This window comes from Amblyomma mixtum, chromosome 2 (genome assembly GCF_055824585.1).
Source record: "Amblyomma mixtum isolate Tamu chromosome 2, ASM5582458v1, whole genome shotgun sequence".
Classification (NCBI taxonomy): Eukaryota; Metazoa; Arthropoda; class Arachnida; order Ixodida; family Ixodidae; genus Amblyomma; species Amblyomma mixtum.
The window spans coordinates 267829252-267848812 of record NC_143013.1 but is presented as its reverse complement, the minus strand read 5'-3'; the positions used below and the strand labels follow the sequence as shown (position 1 = coordinate 267848812).

General features: G+C 47.0%; 1 protein-coding gene and 1 pseudogene across 1 annotated transcript; one reads left to right on the top strand and one right to left on the bottom strand.

Moving 5' to 3' along the window:
* Positions 1–303: 303 nt before the first annotated feature.
* Positions 304–10227, bottom strand: Sas10 (UTP3 small subunit processome component Sas10). Its single transcript, XM_089573886.1, has 16 exons — positions 10016–10227; positions 9769–9919; positions 9621–9662; positions 9367–9520; positions 9077–9154; positions 8601–8716; positions 8424–8504; positions 8289–8345; positions 8080–8192; positions 6497–6593; positions 5613–5749; positions 5409–5481; positions 3814–3914; positions 3384–3504; positions 2391–2498; positions 304–510 (listed from the first exon to the last, which is right to left on the bottom strand). The coding sequence occupies exons 1-16, from the start codon at positions 10027–10029 to the stop codon at positions 421–423; spliced, it is 1533 nt and encodes a 510-aa protein (XP_089430012.1). The 5' UTR covers positions 10030–10227; the 3' UTR covers positions 304–420.
* A 2711-nt stretch (positions 10228–12938) lies between these two features.
* Positions 12939–17320, top strand: LOC149363909 (uncharacterized; annotated as a pseudogene).
* The last annotated feature ends 2241 nt before the right edge of the window (positions 17321–19561 follow it).

The following is a 19561-nucleotide window of genomic DNA, read 5'->3' as shown; positions in this document are numbered from 1 at the left end:
CGTAAGAAATGACCTAATTAGGATTTTTTATTTTGCCATATATTTCCTTCCAGCTGAGATATTTGAAATCAATATATATTCGAAATCAGCATTCAATGATACACCCAGGTGCTAAGTTTCAGAAAGATAGGTATGTTAACAAATAAAGAAAAAGTTTTCAAGACCCTCATCCCCCCCTTAATTCAAGGCAACTTAAATTTGTGAAAATGCAGACAAAAATCTACGTCCCTAAGCAGTTAAAATTAACACAAGTGGACTCAGTTCGCAGTCCAGGAGCAATAGGGGTCAAAAACGCACCAACTCTATGATGGAAAAACTCTTTATATCTCAATCCAAAACAACGAAAATGCTGACCAACAGCACCACCATCTAGCAACAGTTTGTTGCGAGTTACATAATCTGGCAAATCACAGGTTCGCTTCACTTCATCTTGATGCTGCGTGTCACGCCGGCACGGATACCAGACAGCTCTCCACCATACTTCTGCAGTTCTGTCCTCACTTCGCGCACCTGCGATAGACGGAACATTGGTTGGCAGCAGTCTTTTGACGCACTAAGCTACAACAAGTGTGTTTTCATACTAGATCTGTGCAAGTAAATCGCAAGCTGACTTACGCATAGCAAACAACACGGCCACACTGTGCACATTTCTTGTGCCCCGATTGAAGAAAAAAAAAAACAGTTAAGTTAATCCTTGCGCTCAAGAACAATGAAACGAGAAATTACTTTGCATGGCTGCAGTTGCTACAGCATACACTGTACCTTATGAAAATTGTTTCTAACAGGCACAATAGCCAGGCTAAAATCCAATCTTAGGTTCACAGATTGCTCTCGAGCTACAGACATATACAAAAATTTTACCAAGTTACGTATGATACTAGACGGGGAATATGAGTGTACTTAACTAGGAAAACAAAAATTCTACAAAATACTGCACATTTTATTATTTTTATTTAACCAATGAGTCTAGAATAGAAAGCCCCCTAGAATTTAACTGCAGAAAGAATTTGCTAATTTACTGTAACTAAACAAAACAAAATAAAATGCTGTCCCCCTTCAAGGGCTACTGTGGTAGGACGACTTTCTAAAAAAAAAAATTATTCTTGCAGTAAGAAAATGGCCAAAACTGCATGGTAAAACAGGCCCACAGTTCAAATCCTCATACAATTCTGGTCTAGCAAGAGTACTCAATGTGTCCACTGTCATGCGCTGGATTTAGTTTTCATTGATGGCCAGAGTAGTAAAAAAAAAATGCACTTAGATAAATGAACGCCAAGAACAATTCTACGAGATTACTGTTCTCAGTAAAATTTTATTCTCAGGCCTTTTCTGGCTGTGTCAATGTACTTCCAGCAGCAAAAGAAAGCAAGAAAATTGAATTTAAAAACCTTCCCACCAGTAGACTCAAATGCGTGACGTCCTTACAGAAAAGGATGGATTGCCACCATTTTGAAGTGAATGGCGGTGTAGTGTAGCCTCCGAGATCCACGCCCGAAGATCGGTGTTGACGCACGCATTTTACTTGCAGAATTGGCCATTCGTGGAGACACCCGTCATTTTTTTGTCTTTTCTAGTTACAAAAGTTTCCTTTTTTATGAGAGCGATATTTGTGATTAGAATACATTACCTTAGCAATACAGTCTAACTTCTATTTGTCCATGGTGTCCCAGTGTTGCAATTCCCTTTTATTTTTTTTAAGCGATGTTGACTGCCTCAGAGCATAAAACGGTATGTAATGACAGATGACGATGCTTCAATAAATGAGAAGAGGTTAGCTGATCTAATGAAATCGAGGAGTTAACGATGATGAGGTCCTTGAGTTCAAACGGTGTGTGAAGCACTATTGTTCGGCCGAAGGCCCGCGGCCGCCAGGTGCCGAATTCCTGTCGGCTTCAACGCCGGGCAAACCCACAGCAGGTGGCGAATGTCGGCCTCAAGATTTCGGTTCTTGCAGACTGGACACCCGCGGCGGGGATATACACCTTCAAATTGCGGCCACTTTTGCGTTACGGCTGGATTAGGGCAACCCTGACCCGGATCCTCCGAAGCGCAACCTCCTCTGCACGTGTAAGACTGCGGGGGAGGGTTACCGCACACGGAGGGATTAGAGCACGTGTGCGGTGCCGGAGGTGTTCCTTTGTCGTTAAAAAGAGGGTGGCATCATCCAGATTTAGGAGGCGAGGCAGAGAAGAGGTTCGTGTCGCTTGGCGTGTCGCAGAATCTGCACGGCTTTGCGAGCTCAGGAGGTCTCGCGGGGCCCACTCAATACGGATTGGCTGCGAGACGCTTGCCCATTTTATACGTAAGAAATAATCTTGGTTAGGGCGGACTAAGGAGCTCAGCCTGGCTGTTGAACCACCCAGCAGTGCAAGCACAAGCCGATCACTCACCTGTCCCTTTCTGCTGATCTTGGCCTTGCGGTATTTCATCTTGTGCCTCACCCGCGGGTTGCGGTACTCCTTCTTCCGCTTGGCAGTCAGCCCCTTGTTCTTGGCAATCTGCACAACACAAGGTTTTTTTTTTCTCTTTTCAGATTTTTCTTCATGGACAGCACGCTGTGCGACAGACGTTGCAACTGTTCTGAAACCACTGATCACGCGAGGCTGTCAATGTGCTCAGCCGCTCCACTACCAACTAATACAACAGTGCTGCACAGCTAGGCCTCAGTTAAATGTTTTGAAGCGTACATCTAGAGAGCGTTTATATTCAAAATCGAAAAAATTACAACCAGCAGTGACAGCTGCCAAACTTTAATGCATTTCTAAATTTGCTTCTTATCAGGGCGCGTGCTGTTTTCCGGCAGATATAAGTACTGCGAACAGTGGTGGGAAATCGACAAACGAAAAGGCAGAAATCAATGATTCAAAGTTATGTACTGCCCTTTTGAGTGTTCAGTGCCTTGCAGAGCATATTAGTTCCAATATACAGGTGCAGCTGAACTGAAATCACTGGGATGTTTAAACAAGTCTTAACTGTTGCACTTGGTCTTACGTAACATCTAGTGCAATGAATGCACCCACTATTCTTGTTGGAATATTAAATTTTTGCTAATGTATTACCTTGCGTGACGGTCCACTGATGGATGCATCTGCCAAGGTGTCGTAGTAAGTTTTTTGGAAATGAAAACTGCACTTATTAAAGCGACTAAATACAGTATACAAGCAATATACAGACCCAGGCGCATGTACATAGGAGAAACAACATAGGCAAGCTGCACTCTTTACAATCTATGGCGTTTGCACAAATAGTACCACATTACTCTAGCAGTGTGCACCAACTACACCAACATACACAACTCCGTCAAAGTGCAACTCTACTGGTTTCGATTTTTCTTCCTCCACCACTCTTCTGAAGCACCTGAGATTTTAATGAGATGTGCCTACCTGGTATGTGATGCCGCGCCTGTCATCTCCGGTTGCTTCTTCAGGGTCTTCTTCAGGCCGCTCCTCCTCATCTTCATCGAAAGCATCGAGCTCTCCTTCATCGTCCTCTGAATCGCCTTCACTGCAGTCCGAGAAGCAGACGGGTGTCTGATAAAAATGGCAGCCTCAAAAACAAGCACCTCTCTGTCACACTGTCCTTTAGCAAACTTCTTGAGATTTCTATTAGAAAGCAAGCTTCCATATATGGAGTCATGCATGCAGGAATCAAGTAGCTCACATTAGATATCATATAAACAATAAAAAAAACCATAGGCTAAAATATTAGGTCTGCTTGTGTTGTCAGATGCCAAAGAAAAACAGCTTAGGTGGACCTATATGAGAAAAATACTTTCCTTGTGGCCTGCTCATGCGAAGGACGCACACAACATACCTGGCAGAGCTGCCCTCGAACCGAGACTTTTTCCGCATCTCCGCATACATGTCCAGGATGGTCTGCTCTTCCTGTGTGTGCTTACGTTTGAGATCTTTCTTCTGCAAACAACAAAAACAAAAAAAATATATATATATATGAAAAGATATGAATAGTTCAGATTTACAAAAAAAAAGCTACAATAGAAAGCAGGTTACAAGTGAAATAAACAGTGGTGAAATTAACTTTGTGGGGGTGTACGGGTTGTGCTCAAGTGAAACCTCCCAAGAAGCACTAGCACCTAGTATCATTAAGCAATTCAGTGTTACCATGTTACACAAACTAGCACGCTGCATGGGGCAAGCCTTACCAAAAGCCCATGACTGGCCCGTGCGCTTGGCCAGGGTGGGACTACGCAGATTTTCCCTGAGCCCTGACTGGGTCATGCCTGGATCGTGATTCGAACAGCACATGTTTCTTCTGAACTCGGTTGAGCCCCTGCTCGTTGAAATCCTTGCCACATCAGCCAACGTCTCACCTTCATTAGTGTCAGAGGTGGATTCAAGAGTGTGGGGAGTGAGCCCTATGTGCACCTCCCACCCAGTGAAGTTTTGCATGTGTTTTCGGGACAACTGTATCCATTCTGGGGTTTCTTTTTTTTACACCCTGTGGTTCTCTGACAAGCCGAGGGCTCCGCAGAAGCGGGGAGGCAGTCCTTTTTTTGTTCCCCATTCCCATCTGCGTGTGCTTCTGTATGGGTGCAGCTTTTAGCCACTAAATGCTGTTGCTGGGCACTTTTATTGAATTTTGCAGTACCGCTGCTCGGAGGAATGGGGCAAAAGGAAACCTTAGAAGAAAAATCCAGAATCCGACTATCTTGTGCATAATTTAGCGATGGCTTCTCGAATTTGGTTTGGTTTTACGCAGTTTAACGTCCCAAAGCGATTCAGGCCATGAGGGGCACCGTAGTGGAGAGCTGCGGATAATTTCAACCACCTGGGGTTCTTTTGAAGTGCACTGACATCGCACAGTACACGGGGCTCTCGAATTTCGCCCCCATCAAAATTTGACCGCTGCCGGTGACCTGCTTCCACATTCAACTATTGTGTCTCAAAAAGCTGCTCATGCAGCCAGTGAATTGCGAGTCACTATAAAACTTTTCCCTTTTGGCTGGACCAGACCAGGCCTAGAACGACCTTCTGTAGAGCCGGGCTCGGTCTGGGTCAGGCCTCAAAAGATAGGCCTGCGCAGTGCTCTACACTGAACCTTGAAGAGTATGGTAAAGCAGACTGTGATACACATAAAAAAAATCGACAGGAGGCATGCAACTACTGAAAAAAAATAAAATAAATAAATATGTACTTTGACAGCCATGCTTAAAAGCTGCAACTTGTTACAAAAGTCCTAAGGACTCGAATATACAGCAAGGATTCAACAAAAACATTTTCTTTTAAAACTATAGCGCTCAGTACAGCCCACAACTGTACAACATTAACCAGCACTGGTAAGCCTAGCCATTTCATGGCATACAAACGCCTTGCATCAAATCATGATGCTGTTTCAAACTGTGCAAGAAATATGAGCATTGGTTGCAGAAATGATGAGCAGTTACTTGCCTGCTTTGTTTGACTTTCCACGGGAGTTTCCTTTGTGCTTCCTGGTGCTTCAGATTTAATCTGCTGAGTTATCCTGAACAGAAATGAAAACAAGTCAAGCAATAAAACCAAAATCAAGCATAAGAAAACAATACGCCACCATCAGTGGTTACGCAGACTTTTACATAGTTACTTCCGCTGCAAGGCACCACAGAAACTGCATACCTCAGCTTTGGCTTTTCCTGGGGCTTCGTTGTTGGCACGGTCAATGGCACAATGTCCTCGCCCTTGGACAGCTTGTCCAGCAAAATGTTCACTTCATAGGACAGTCGCTTATCCACTGGCTCCAGCTGTTTCAAAAGCTGGAAGGTTCAACAGGTCAGATAGGTTGGTTTGCTAACAAGCAGTACTGCTAGTCTCACTAGTCATGCGTTGCACTCTTTGCCATAATCTTCCTAACTTCCTAATGTTCCTAATCAAAACTAACAGGAAAAACTGGAAATAATAAGCACTTCAACATGAGCGCATGCAATGTTACCACTGACATGCCAAAAACGTTGCAGCTTTTCCTTTTGCGAATGCTTGCACTTAGAAACACCAAGGACTAATTCTAGTTCACCTATATTGATTGATTATTGCATTCTAATAATAAAGAAGCTACTTTCACTGAAAATGGAAGCTTTTATAAGCTAAAAAAAGTCCAAGAAACTGTAAGTATCGCCGCCACAGGCAATTTTCACAAGCATAATGCTATGACACAATAAGTACATTTCCGTTAGAAAATCTCTAATGACAGGTCACATAACCATGCTGCCAGTAATCACTGAGTACATAAATCTCTTAATGTCATCATCACGAGGATGAACTGAGTCATGGAAAAAAAAGTATTCCATTTTCAATTCCAAATTTCTCAGCAATAAATGCGAACGAACATCAATAGACACCAAAAAAGTCAATCCAATTTTACGAAGAATGAAAACTCTACGGAATTGTCTTCAGTGCCCTTTTAAGTGTATGCTTTGAACTGCCCACAAACCATACTATGCCCATTTAGGGTGGTGATGCTTTGCATAAACTTCAAAAACCATGCAGCTATGAAAATGACTCACATTTCTGAAGGAAATCAGTCTTTTGATCACAGGGTGGTTTCCAACAGGCACTCGTTTGGCCTTCAGTATCATGTAGAAGGCAATGTTTGTGCAGTATCTAACAGCAGCAAAATTCAGGATGCCACGTTAGTGCAAAAAACAGTCTGCTCAAAAAAAATTTCAGTCAGAGGACATACACTATTTTGTTTCCTTAAAGGTGCACTGAAGAGGAATCTGAACTCGTCTTTTTGCCGTGGGAACTCGATCTATATGTTCCTAGCATTCTTAGAAACAGTGAATTATTGCCCTGTGTGGCCGATTTCCCCAATTAAATCGAATTAACGTCCGGCTCCCGCCTTTTTTTTATAATTCTGCCTCGTACGGTGGGCGGAGTCGACCAACGCGTGGAGCGCCTTTCACCCAGTCCCGTGGCGGCTTTGCTTTCGCTTTATTTTGTTTTTTAGGTTTCCATGAATTAATAGTTTCATTCACATATAATATAGTCGCAAAATAAGCACGAAGAAATAAAAATACGCGCGGACTATTTGCTACTACGGACTACTACGTATTACTCCGCCGATGGCAGAGCGGCAAGCCGCCACGGGACTGGGTGAAAGGCGCTCCACGCGTTGGTCGACTCCGCCCACCGTACGAGGCAGAATTAAAAAGAAAAGGCGGGAGCCGGCCGTTAATGCAATTTAACTGGGGAAATCGGCCACACAGGGCAGTAAATCGCAGTTTCTAAGAAAGCTCAGAACGTGTAGATCGAGTTCCCGCGGCAAAAAGACAAGTTCAGATTCCTCTTCAGTGCACCTTTAACAGTAGCAAAGCCATTGTTCAGGACTGAGAGGCAATGTTTATTCCCGTGAAAAGGGTTGCAAACCCTGCAAGCATTATGGAAGCCTGCTTCAGTATCTAGCATAACATACCAAGGGTTCAGCCTCCAAATAAAGCTGAGTGAGTACGAGTACTGGTAGAGGTCTTCCTTTAACTCTGCATAAGTGTAAACGCCTATCCCATACAGCATGCGTGGCTTGCAGATGCAAGGTACAAATTGGTTCTTAACGCACATTCTCATCATGGTGTAAATCTTGACAGCAAAGCTGGACAGTAAACCAGCATAATGCATCATGAAATGCAATGATATTCATCAAGCTGATATCATCCACAAATTAAAAAGAGAGCTTCATGCAAAATACATATCTTTTAATTTAGGGCCAATTATAGATGTCCCTAGTTTCACTACAGAAATTTTGGTGATGAAAAAAAGAGTCCACGTAAAGCGACAACCACCACATCAGCATTTAGGATGATCAATAGGGAAACTGAAGATGAAAAAAAATCTACAGCGCGATTTGGTTTATTGGTTTATTGAGGTTTAACGTCCCAAAGCGACTCAGGCTATGAGGGACGCCGTAGTGAAGGGCTCCGGAAATTTCGACCACCTGGGGTTCTTTAACATGCACTGACATCGCACAGTACACGGGCCTCAAGAATTTCGCCTCCAAAGAAATTCGACTGCCGCGGCCGGGATCGAACCCGCGTCTTTCGGGCCAGCAGCCGAGTGCCATAACCACCGAGCCACTGCGGCGGATTTCACTTACTGCAGAATGAGCTGTCTCTTCAGGGTAACATATTCATTTGCTGGCACAGAGGTGATCTTTCCGCTGTCAACAAGCTTGGCCAGAGGTAAAATCGTGTCCCTCAGTTCTATCATCTGTTGCAAAAAAAGAATGTAATGTTGGGTGAAAACTAATGAACAAAGATAAATCTGGAAACCTGGATACACGACGACAACGCAAAACAGTCTAACCTTTGCCTTGAAGTCATCAATGAGTTCAAGCAGTTCCGCACTGTCCTTGGATAGCAACTAGCAAAGGAAAGGAGAATCGTAGCATGAACTACTTATTCGAACGCAACAGCCTAAAATTTTTTGGCATCCACTCACCTTCAACTTTTCCCGTTTCGAAAGCTTTGAAAGATCCTTTGAGACCTTCTCAAAAACCTCTGCAGTCTCTTCTTTTGGAAGCTTTATAAAGAAACAAAGAAAACAAAATTCTGTTTTCGTCTGTAGGCAGCATCTCACTGAAGTAAAAAGTGTTGAACGTATAAAGAAAAACGGCACCTGGAATAAGTCGAGTCCAAAATCTTCTTCGTCCAGCTGTTCCACCAGCCGTCTCTGAAGTGCACGAGCTTCTTGTTCCTCTAGCCTTGCAAGTTCAGCTGCATCCTCACTGATGCCTAAACAATGCCCCACAAGAAATCTAATTGTACAAGGAAAATGTCTATAAAGTATCAACAATAACACAGCACTCCACACCTTGCAACACAAATCTATCAAGTATTCTCATCCTATAGTCCATCTGCCTACATTGGGCCTGCATTGGCCGAATGACAGGCTGTGAACTGCACTCTTTAGGCTTATTATCTCTAATGAAATTTGTTGCCCAACTGCACAAAAACTGCACACAAAGCCTCGTCTTTTGACCCTTGGAGGGAATGAATGATACGAGCAGGCGGCAGTCGGATACGATTCTGATATGGAAGGAAACAGTGAAGTTTTACGGAGCAGTGTGAATAACTACAAAGAGCCAAGCTCACCTGCATAGTCCTCATCGATGAAGTCCGTGTGATAGTAGGTTGATTTCTTCTTTCCCCAAGCCTTCGCATCCGGCAGGCCTGAAAACCAGTAGCGAAGACTCGTATGTGAGCACAAAAGACGTTGAGACCACTGACGTGACACGCGCCGACACAAGTAAAAGTTGAGGGCGCATGCACACAAATGGATATTGACAAAGAATCAAGCGGTGAGCCAATAATGCGCGCAAAGACGATCTAGAAACATTAAAATGGCAAATTAGCTTTTGTAGATGCTCACGAACCAAACTTACCATCTTCTTCATCCTCTATGTCGCTAGCCATCTCATCCTTGCGGATATTCCGGGAATGGGCTTCGCTAATAGGGCCAAGCTCATCTTCTGAGTCGTCGAGCTCGCTGTCATTCTCGCTGTCATCGTCGTCATCGCCAAGAGAAAGCACTTCTTCCTGAATAGCATGCAAAGGGACGGTTTAGTAAACATACGTCGCCCAGCTCCACGATTACACATGTGCAAAGGTAATTAAGGCAGCGGCAACCCTCACTCACTTGGCCAGACGTGTTTTCAGTGTCCGAATCGTCGAGAAGCACCTGGTAGGGAGGAGAGGCCGCGTAGTAGTCAAAACACTGCTCGTCCGCAGCTCAAAGCGGTCGCCGTAGAGATGGGACCGTCACCGACCGAACGAAGAGAATTTACCTTATCGCGGTCGGCATGAAATGCGTCCACGGCGTCTTGCAGGTATTCGTTCGATTTCACATCAGGCTGCTCCAAGTCCGAGTACAGGGCCTCGTCGTCAGAGCCCAAAGCCGTACTAGCTTCGTTCTTTTGCGCCCTGCCTCGTCCAGATCTGAGACAAAGGCGAGAAAAAGTTAGGTAACGACCAGGCCTGTCTGTCCACCCGCAGCGACGGACGCTGCGCAATGGGTTGCTTCCATATACCTACTTTTTTTTGCCCATTGCGCTTCGCTGAGGAGACCGTGTGGTGGAACTTAGCCGAGAGTTTACAAACACAAAGTGGCACGTGAAGGTGAATAAAGTGTACAACGAGAAAATGACGTTTTACAGTCTTCGGGCCAGACACATTTCAGCCTGCTCCCGACTGCTGCCGACACCTGCTGCAACTGACTTGGCTGTCGACTTGTCTCGGATAGCAGCGACTGCATGATGACGTCACCACGACCGGCATGGTGGGTACAGCGTGTATGCTACGTATTCTCACCAAAACGTCTCATTCAGCAGAAACAAAAATATCTTGTTTTGTGATGGAAGAAACAAACGTTACAGTATCGATTATTTGAGCAACTCTGATTTGTCTAGATGAAGCGACGTTCAGCGGTGAAATTTCGGTGCTGCCAGCTGCCAACAACAACAATCATAAGGCTTATCTTCGGATGCAGTGGGTGTTGAGTGACAAGTGTTTGTTCTTTTTTTTTTACTACCGTTTTACGCTTTCCTCTGCACGCCATCTGATTAAAAGAGAGCTCATGGCAAAAAGTGGCGCCGCCTTCGCGTCGAATGAATCTCATTCTCTTTGTCTCTGCAGTTTTTCTCTTGTCTGTCTTCGAGGCGACCAATGCCTGAAGCGGAAGCTGATTGATTAGCGTCATGGACTGAAATACATCAAGCGCAGAAGGGCCGTGCCTGGCCCGGGCTTGTAGCCCACATCAGTGAACAATAAAAGTTTCTTCTCACTCCCTCTCGGGCCGTCCGAACGTCTCTACACGCTGAAGCTCTGGAATATAGGCCCCACCTGGGGGGTAGGAAAAACCAAATATGAAGAAACCCTCTGGAGCTAGGGTCTTAAACCTTTCAGAAATAGTTTTCTTCCCTCTCTCGAAGGCTAAGGACAAAGAACGTTGAAGGGCACAGGTCAAGACACTTTCTCCATTAATGTACGACCGTTGGAACACGCTTTTGGCAGGCTTTTCTAATTTCTGGCGTCGCACTCTGCTGGTGGACAAATGGTTATCTCGGGACGGAAAGCGGGAGCTACCTATGGGCCACAAAACGGCGTTGCTTCTTGGCGAACACAGGTGGACCTAGTTTATGCGTACCCCGCCGCGGTGGCTCAGTGGCTACGGCGCTCGGCTGCTGACCCGAAAGACGCGGGTTCGATCCCGGCTGCGGCGGCTGAATTTCTTGAAGGCGAAATTCTAGAGGCCCGTGTGCTGTGCGATGTCAGTGCACGTTAAAGAACCCCAGGTGGTCGAAATTTCCGGAGCCCTTCACTACGGCGTCTCTCATAGCCTCAGTCGCTTTGGGACGTTAAACCCCAATAAACCACACCAAACCAGTTTATGCGTTGCCTTACGACTGTATGCTAACGAATAGGTGTGTCATTATAGAAAGAAAGAGAAAAAAATGAAATAAGCAAATAAATAAATAAAATTAAAAGCAACAGAAATACAAAAACAATGCTTTTGCATGCAAAGCACGTAAGTGTCCTCCGTAATTTTTTAGACCGTGTGTTATCAGTGCCGAATGAAACGCGGACAAAACTGAAATGGGAGCAGCAAAACCAAAAGCTTAGCTGAGGCAGATTGATGGTTCGAAGACCGCTGCGTGCTAATAGGCACTGTGTGTATTTCCGGCTAATATTTTTGTGTTCTTGTTTTGGGTTAGGCTGGTTGCCATAGGCCATGTCTTCCATAGCCGTGATTGTCATAGGTTGTCCATGACGGTGGTTGTCATAGGCCATGGTCGTCATAGGCTCGATGTCTTCTGAGCATCAAGTATGTCTAATAGGGGGGGGAGACTGCCCCCTTCTCGCCCTCTGCGCACGCCTATGCTGGTCGTACGTAACTGCACCGATGCTTCCAAAACTTACCGTCATGATTGCGCCTTTCATGCTCTCTGCAAAACCCCCAAAGTGCGGCTCTGTTCTCGCTCTTTGTCTCGGCTAAGCCATGAGTTGCATACAGAGGACAAAACACTTGCCTAGACCCGAGCACTGTGGTCCGGACTGCGAAAACAGCCACACGTCGACAAGCCATGAGAGAACAATGAGGCAATGCTGTCAGTGTTGCCTAGCATGCTGCATCATGTCTCGAAACAGGCGTTATCGCTACAGATGCTGCGTGCGTATTTCCAGAGAATGTAGCTGTTCTAGACAAGTATACGTGTTCTGTCCACTGTACAATATGGCTTCCAGACAGCGCGACAGCTAGAACGCCGGCCCGATAACCTCGATCAAAAGTTGACTTGCTCACTTCTAGAAGAGATTAACAGAACTGCATCCTAGCTGAAGGTCTTCCCGCGGACTATTCTTCTCCATGCTTGAGCCACAGGTCCTCAGGTTTACACGATTGCACGGCGCACCTATAGTCGTGAGATTTGAACGAGAACATCTTTGATGGACGTCCGCCTGGTTGGGTTTTTGAAACAAAAGTTGCAGAATATTGACTCCGACCAATATTTTTATTTTAAACTCAACGTTTCGGGCCAACTCGGTCCCTTCTTCAGGGTTGATTGAAATGCAAGCCAGCAGCAGCAGGGAGCGGCCTCCGCTCTCCCTTTGTTAACACCAGGCGAAATACATTGACATATGCACGCGGAGCGTTCCCGGAGTGCAATTCAGTCATTGGATCGGTGCGTATAGAAAGCCGACTCATACAGGCCGCTACTTAAATTTTAATTCTATTGCCACGTTAACCACAAGTGTTGTGGTCGGAGGCCCAGCCAGCGGTAACAGACGAGCCAGGCAGGCGCCATCGAGCTACCGTGACCAAAAGCGCTGTTGTTCGGAGAAGACGCAAGAAACGCTGGCGTGGGGCGGCTTCTGGCGACGGCGTCACCGTGAACAAAGGCATCTAATCCTCTTCTCCGGTGATGCTGAATGCGTCGCTTCTCCCGTACTGCGCTGTCTCATGGACCGACGGAGGAGACAGCGGGTGACGGCGGCGGCGGCGCCAACCCATTGCCCGCGTGCCCCTGAGCGGCCCGACAAGCGGGGGTGGACACGGCTGATTCGTCCTTACCTCCTGAGGAGTCCGCCGGTGCGAACCGTCAGATCTCGTGTTTCCCACCGCAGGATCACCGCATAGCAGCCAGCGACCCCTTGGGCCTGGTAGGCCCGCGGGAAACCGCAGTCCGCGACTGCAATGAGCCAGGAATCCTTCTTGCCTGTGTGTGTTTCTGTGCTGTGTGCGCGGTCACGTGGCGAGGGCGGAGCCTATGAAAAGGCTAAAGGCACATTGGACGCTAGACCAGCTACCGGATTCCGTGCCTAGGGACTATCCATGTATACTCAAGCCGCCATTTGTCGTACGTCAAATCGCTTCATTTCCGACTTTCGGCCTCTCTGTTTATGTTGTAAATATGTAAAATAAATCTTCAGGTTTGCTGCTTCCCCTGAAGGCTTCCCTCGTAGTGTGCCCACTTCATCGCTATGCGGTGAAGGCCACGGTCCCGATCCCCAAGCACTTCACAAGGCATCCGTCGTCTCTTCTGAGAGCAAAGTCCATCGGCTCCTCCGAAGCGGAGAGAAAAGAGGAAGAAGCCATCGCGTTCACAGATATGCAGAAAAATCGCTACACACGTAGCTTCAATCAAGGGTGATACTACTGTGTCGGTAGCCGGCAAAATAGCCCACAGAGCACTTTGCCGTCAGTTCGACCCCACTGGCTGATTCCGGTCACATCACTGCCAATGAAGCAGCACTTCCAAAATCTCAGAATGCTACCTAAAGGCTACGACACACTGCTGTGGGAAACAAATATGTGTCCTGTTTTCCTTTTCCATTAATAAAAACAATAAATATTCCCTTCTCGAAAAGGGTAAGGAGGCTGTGCACTTCACGCGACTACAACGAGCCAATCAACCAACTTTGCCGTCAACCTAACCGCCAGCACAGTAGCCACTCACTTTATTCAACGCGTTTCCCGCCGCCGTCAGGCTCGGAGGACATGAGAGGCCAGTCAACATGGAAAGAACAAAACACGCCCGCACTGTGCTTCTATAGGTGAGGGGCACCAGCGAGGTACTGGCACGCATTCTACGAAACCACCACATCTGCGCGGCTCACAAACTAGTTTCAACGATCAGCCGCTTCCTACCACGACACAAAGACCGTGTCCCCAAAGAAAAAAAAAAAAACGGGTGTCATTTACAAAATCTCTTGCTCCAAGTGCCCGGCCTCACACATCGGCGAAACAAGAAACCTCGGTCAGCGAATCAGGCAACACAAGATTGACCTCCGGTCAATGAATTCAAAAGGCAACCCCCTCGCCGAGCACTGCGAACGCGCCGACCACAGAATCGCCTTCGAAGAGGTTAGCGTTTTGGTTAGAGGTTAGAGAGAGAGAGAGGTTGAAGGCGCCATGTTGAGTCATGGCACGTCCGGCTCACAAAGGCGACGGTGAATAGGATTCCTGGAACGCTTCCATCCACGAGGTTAACTTCGCCGCTCCCTGCTGCTGGTTCGCACTTCAATTACCACTGAAAAGGGGCCGAGTTGGTCCCGAAAAGTTGGGTTTAAAACAAATTATTGGTTGGAGTCAGTACTTCTTAACTTTTGTGGCCAAGAAAGTATTGTTGATTTAGTTTGTGGGGTTTGACGTCACAAAGCGACTAGCGTCGGGTCGAGTCGGGGGTCGGGTTAACCAAAGTCACCCCGACTCGACGACTGCGTGTTTACATGGAGTCTATTTAAGCGAGTCGAGACCGGTTCGACTGCAGTGACACCAAGCGTCGAGCAGCGCAAAGGGAGAGGGTAGTGGCAGACTCAAAATCGCGTCACGCCACCGCTGTCTCGGAGGCGCGACGGCGCAAGCGGAAAACAGGTTCCCTCGGCGCGCGCTTACATGAACTTAGTAACCGGTTTCCGACCCAATAACTCGACTCAACTCGGCCCTGTCGGGTTTACGTAAACGGTGGAGGGCTCCGGATAATTTCGACCATCTGGGGTTCTTTAACGTGTACTGACAACGCACAGTATACGGGTCTCTAGCATTTTGCCTCCATCGAAATGCGGCTGCAGCGGCCGGGATCAAACCCGTGTCTTTCGGGCCAGCAGCCGAGCACCATAACTATTGATGCAGTATTGTGTTTCGCGCGCTTTTAGGTGGAAATAGCTCAGTGAGGTCTAAAATCTACTTTTAGAAACCCGCTTGCGAGAACTGGCCAGAATGGATCACTGTTGCGTACGCTTTATGAACATAAAGGAAACTTTACCGATATTTTACGTGACGTAAGGTTAGCGGGCAAAGGAATAGAAAAAACCAGCAAAACAGGACGCGTTCACACGGCGAAGAAATACACATGGACAGTGCTGGAACACAACTCAATATTTTATTTCCTGAAAGTCTCGAGCAGAGCAGGGCGCACATGCTCATGCCTACGTAGGAAAAGATAAAAATCAATTTATCGGTTGAAGTTTTCTTGCATGTGAAAACTGAGTCCCACTCATATTCTGAAGCTCTCTAGATGAAAATTTTACCGAAGTGTCGCTGATGCAATCAGAGCCTAACTTTTTGATCTCAAATGCTTCCAATATCTCCCACTCTATCTGCGTTTTTCCGCGGCCCATGACTCACACCTTATTGAACAAGAGAGTGCAGTTCTGACACTTGTTACAATGCTTTGGTAGATAAGCTGTGTTATCTGGCTGCAGTGACGTGCGGTGCTGTCTTAACCGGTCATTAATGCATTGGCCCGTCTGGCCGATATAAGCTTTTCCACATGACAGGGGGAGAGAGTACACAACATTACTAGTGCATCTGGTGAACATAGTTTGGTGTTTCGTATTACATAGCTTTCTTGCACTCTCCTTGGCAGAGGTGCGGGCACACAAAGACGAAAGTTTTGTGGGCCTGAGCCTAAGGACATCATCATCATCATCATCATCATCGTGCGCGCTCTGGACTGACCGCTGCCTCGGGTCCGCTAATCGTTCGCGACGCAGCGCCTTGCAAGACGTCCTGCACTACACTTGGTGGAGGTGCCAACGATCCCCTCACCCTGGAGATTCGCAGCCGTGCATTGCCTCCCATTTCCGCGATGCCTGAGACCGCCACCCAACCTGCATCACCGCCTCCCTCGGCTGTCATCTGTTCCGGCATAGCGCGGCAGCGTGACCCAGCCTTTTTCAGCGGCATGGATGACACGGATGTGGAGGACTGGTACGCGTAAGTGCTTTGAACGCGTAAGTGCGTATAATAAGTGGGACGACAGCGTCAAACTCACCAACGTTATATTTTATTTGAGCGATGTCGCCATTCAGTGGTTCCGCAACCACGAGGCGGACATCTCCAGCTGGGCGGATCTTAAAACCAGCCTCACAGAGGTCTTTGGCCGTCCCGTTGTGCGTAAGCTTCGTGCCGAGCAACGCTTGCGCAGTCGGGCACAACAAAGCGGCGAAAATTTTACAAGCTACATCGAAGATGTCGTCGACCTTTGCAAGCGCGTCAACGTTTCCATGAGTGAGGCCGACAAGATCCGAAATACTCTGAAAGGCATTGATGATGACGCCTTTCAGATGCTCGTCGCGAAAAATCCCCAGTCTGTCTCCGATGTGATAAGCTACTGCCAAAGCTTCGATGAGCTGCGCAAACAGCGCCTTTCCACCCGCCGAGCCGGCTTTCAAGAGGCAAATATTTCCAGCTTGGCTCTTCCCCAGGACGGTGCTCTGGACCACCAGTCGCTCCTCCAGCACATTCAGCAGTTTGTCCGTGAGGAAGTCGCCCGCCAGCTGTGCTTGTCGACCAGCCTACCTACGCCTGCGCCGCCGCTCACTCCCAGCCTCCAGAGTGTCATACAGGAGCAGGTCGCCGATGTACTGCCCCCTTCTCCTCCACCTACTCAGCAGTCACTGATCGCGGCTCCTTTAACGTACGCTGATGCTGTGGTGCAACCGCGGCCCCCATCTGCTGCTCCTCTCTACAGGGCACCTCACCACCTGTTAGAACCCCAGCGACCTACACCTCTCATTTATCGTCCGGCTGCCCGCCCACGATCTCAGCCGCAGCCTCTCAACCCCTGGCGCACGCAAGACAACCGCCCTATTTGCTACGCCTGTGGAGTCGCTGGCCACGTGGCTCGTTTGTGCCGCAGTCGCGCTCTTCGTCCGTACAATTATAGGCGTGAGCCGCCGTACGATCTTCCGCCATCCTCCTCGCCTGCGTCACATGAGCCGCCTCCGGATTCTTCTTCTTCTAGTTACCATTTCCGCTCTCGCCGTTCGCCGTCCCCTGACCGACGATCCCGTCCTCCGATGCTCCGCCGCCAACCCGCCGTGCAAGCGGAAAACTAACGGCCGCAGTTCCGAAGGCAATAACTGCGCCGCCAGCGACTCGCTCAAGACCTGTTTCCGTGCCCGCCAACATTTATTTATTTATTTATTTATTTATTTATTTATTTATTGATACTGCGATCTTTTACAAGACCTTCGCAGGGTGGGCACACAATACATAAATTCTGGAAACAACAAAAACGACCTCAGGAACAAGCAAACAATCAAGGACAATTGATCAACAATTTAAGATTAAGAAACAATTTCAAAAAGTAAAAACGAAACAAAGAAATGTAGCGGTACGACATTATAAAAAAGTTAAAGGTGGCTTTCAAACCTTTTTAGTGAAGTTTGGGTTACTGCATCATTAGCTAGATTATTCCATTCTGTAATCGTTCTGGGGAAAAAGGAGTACTTAAAGGTGTTAATTCGTGCGTTTAATGGTGTTACTGTAAAATCATGGCGCTGTCTTGTGTTGTACCCTGAGGAGAACGATATAATATTGGATGTGTCAATATTGTACTGACCTTTGATTAACTGAAATAAAAATTTTAGACGACAGATGCGATTTCTGTGAGAGACTGGAAGCAAACCACTTTGATTAAGAAGTGCAGTGATAGATGTGCGGTTATATGAATTGTAAATAAACCGTGCTGCTTTCTTTCGGACTCTGTCTAATTTAGCAATGTTAGATTTAGTGAAAGGATCCCAGATTATGACGGCATATTCTAACATAGGGCGAATAATAGTGTTATACGAAAGTGAACGTACACTGGGGGGGCCGAGCTTCAGAGCACGTCGGAGGAAAAATAGTTTGCGTAGGGCATTAGCTGTAACGTTGTTAACGTGCTCTGTCCAGGAGAGGTTATTGCAGATCCGCAGACCTAGGTATTTGTAAGTATTCACTTGAGAGAGAACTTTGTTTTTAGCAGTATAGTTAAACAAAAGAGGCTTCTTTTTCTGGGTTATACGCATGAACACTGTTTTATCATAATTAACGCACATTTGCCATTGGTCACACCATGTTATTATCTTAGTGAAATCGTTATTTAACCGTACTTGGTCCTTAGTAGTAATCTTTTCATATAACACACAATCGTCAGCATACAATCTAACAGAAACTGAGATGTTATCGACAATGTCATTAATAAAAATCAAGAAGAGGAGTGGCCCAAGAACAGATCCTTGGGGAACGCCGGAATCAACAGGAACTGGAGGGGAAGGGGAATTATTTACTACTACAAACTGACGACGGTTTCTTAAGTAGGCTGTAATCCATGCAAGTAATTTGTCATTTTTTAGTACATTACCTAATTTGTGAAGAAGCTTGTTATGCGAAACTTTATCAAATGCTTTTTTAAAGTCCATAAATATAGCGTCAGTCTGCTTTCCTTCATTTATTGCCTGCGCAAAATCATGTATAGTTTGTACTAGCTTGTACTAGTTTGTACATCACCGTGTTAGTTGAGGGAGTCGCCGTCGAAGCACTTGTTGACACTGGCGCAACCGTTTCTGTTCTTAGTCACACCCTCTGTCGCAGACTCAAAAAAGAGACGACGCCTCTTCCTGCCGTTTCCCTCTGCAACGCCAGCGCTCAGGACATTCGACCATTAGCCGCCTGCACCACCCGCCAGCTTATCGAGAACGTCCCCTACACAATAGAGTTCATCGTCCTCGCCCGCTCATCTCATTACGTCATCCTTGGTTGGGACTTCCTTTCCGCACATCACACTGGTATTGACTGCGCCCGTGCTCAGCTTGAGTTATCGCCCTTCAGCGACGTTGCCTTCGACGTACCGGTCTGCCGCTACTGTGGTCGTCTCAGAGGACACAGACGTTCCGCTTTCTCTATAGTGCTGGTGCCTTTTTCTTGTGCTCTCTGACGCAACTGTCACTTATACGCCCTCGTTACGATGCGCTAACCAGAAATATGTTTTGCTGCCTCATGCCCTGCTTACAGTTATTCGTGGCTCAAGCGCTATTTATGTGTCCAACCCGTTCTCCTGCCCTACCGCTTTGCTCTGTGGCCTGTCGCGTAGTAGTGTTGCCTTGCTCGATAACGCCTCAGCATACCCTCTCGTTGATAGCACAGCCGGCCTTCACGTCAGCGCCATTACACCTGTTCCCATTGCCAATCCGTATCCTCTCGATGTTTTTCACCGTTCCGTGGACGCCGTCCTGACAGCTACCCAACGGGCCCAACTTGTCGCCGTCCTGCACTGTTTTGCAGCTTCGTTTTACTATCAGCAAACTTCATTGGGC

Coding starts and splice junctions, on each gene's coding strand:
- Sas10 (XM_089573886.1), bottom strand. Junction 8,717..9,076: donor CATCGATGAGGACTATGCAG/GTGAGCTTGGCT, acceptor GGCATTGTTTAG/GCATCAGTGAGGATGCAGCT. Junction 6,594..8,079: donor AAGAGACAGCTCATTCTGCA/GTAAGTGAAATC, acceptor TGCTGCTGTTAG/ATACTGCACAAACATTGCCT.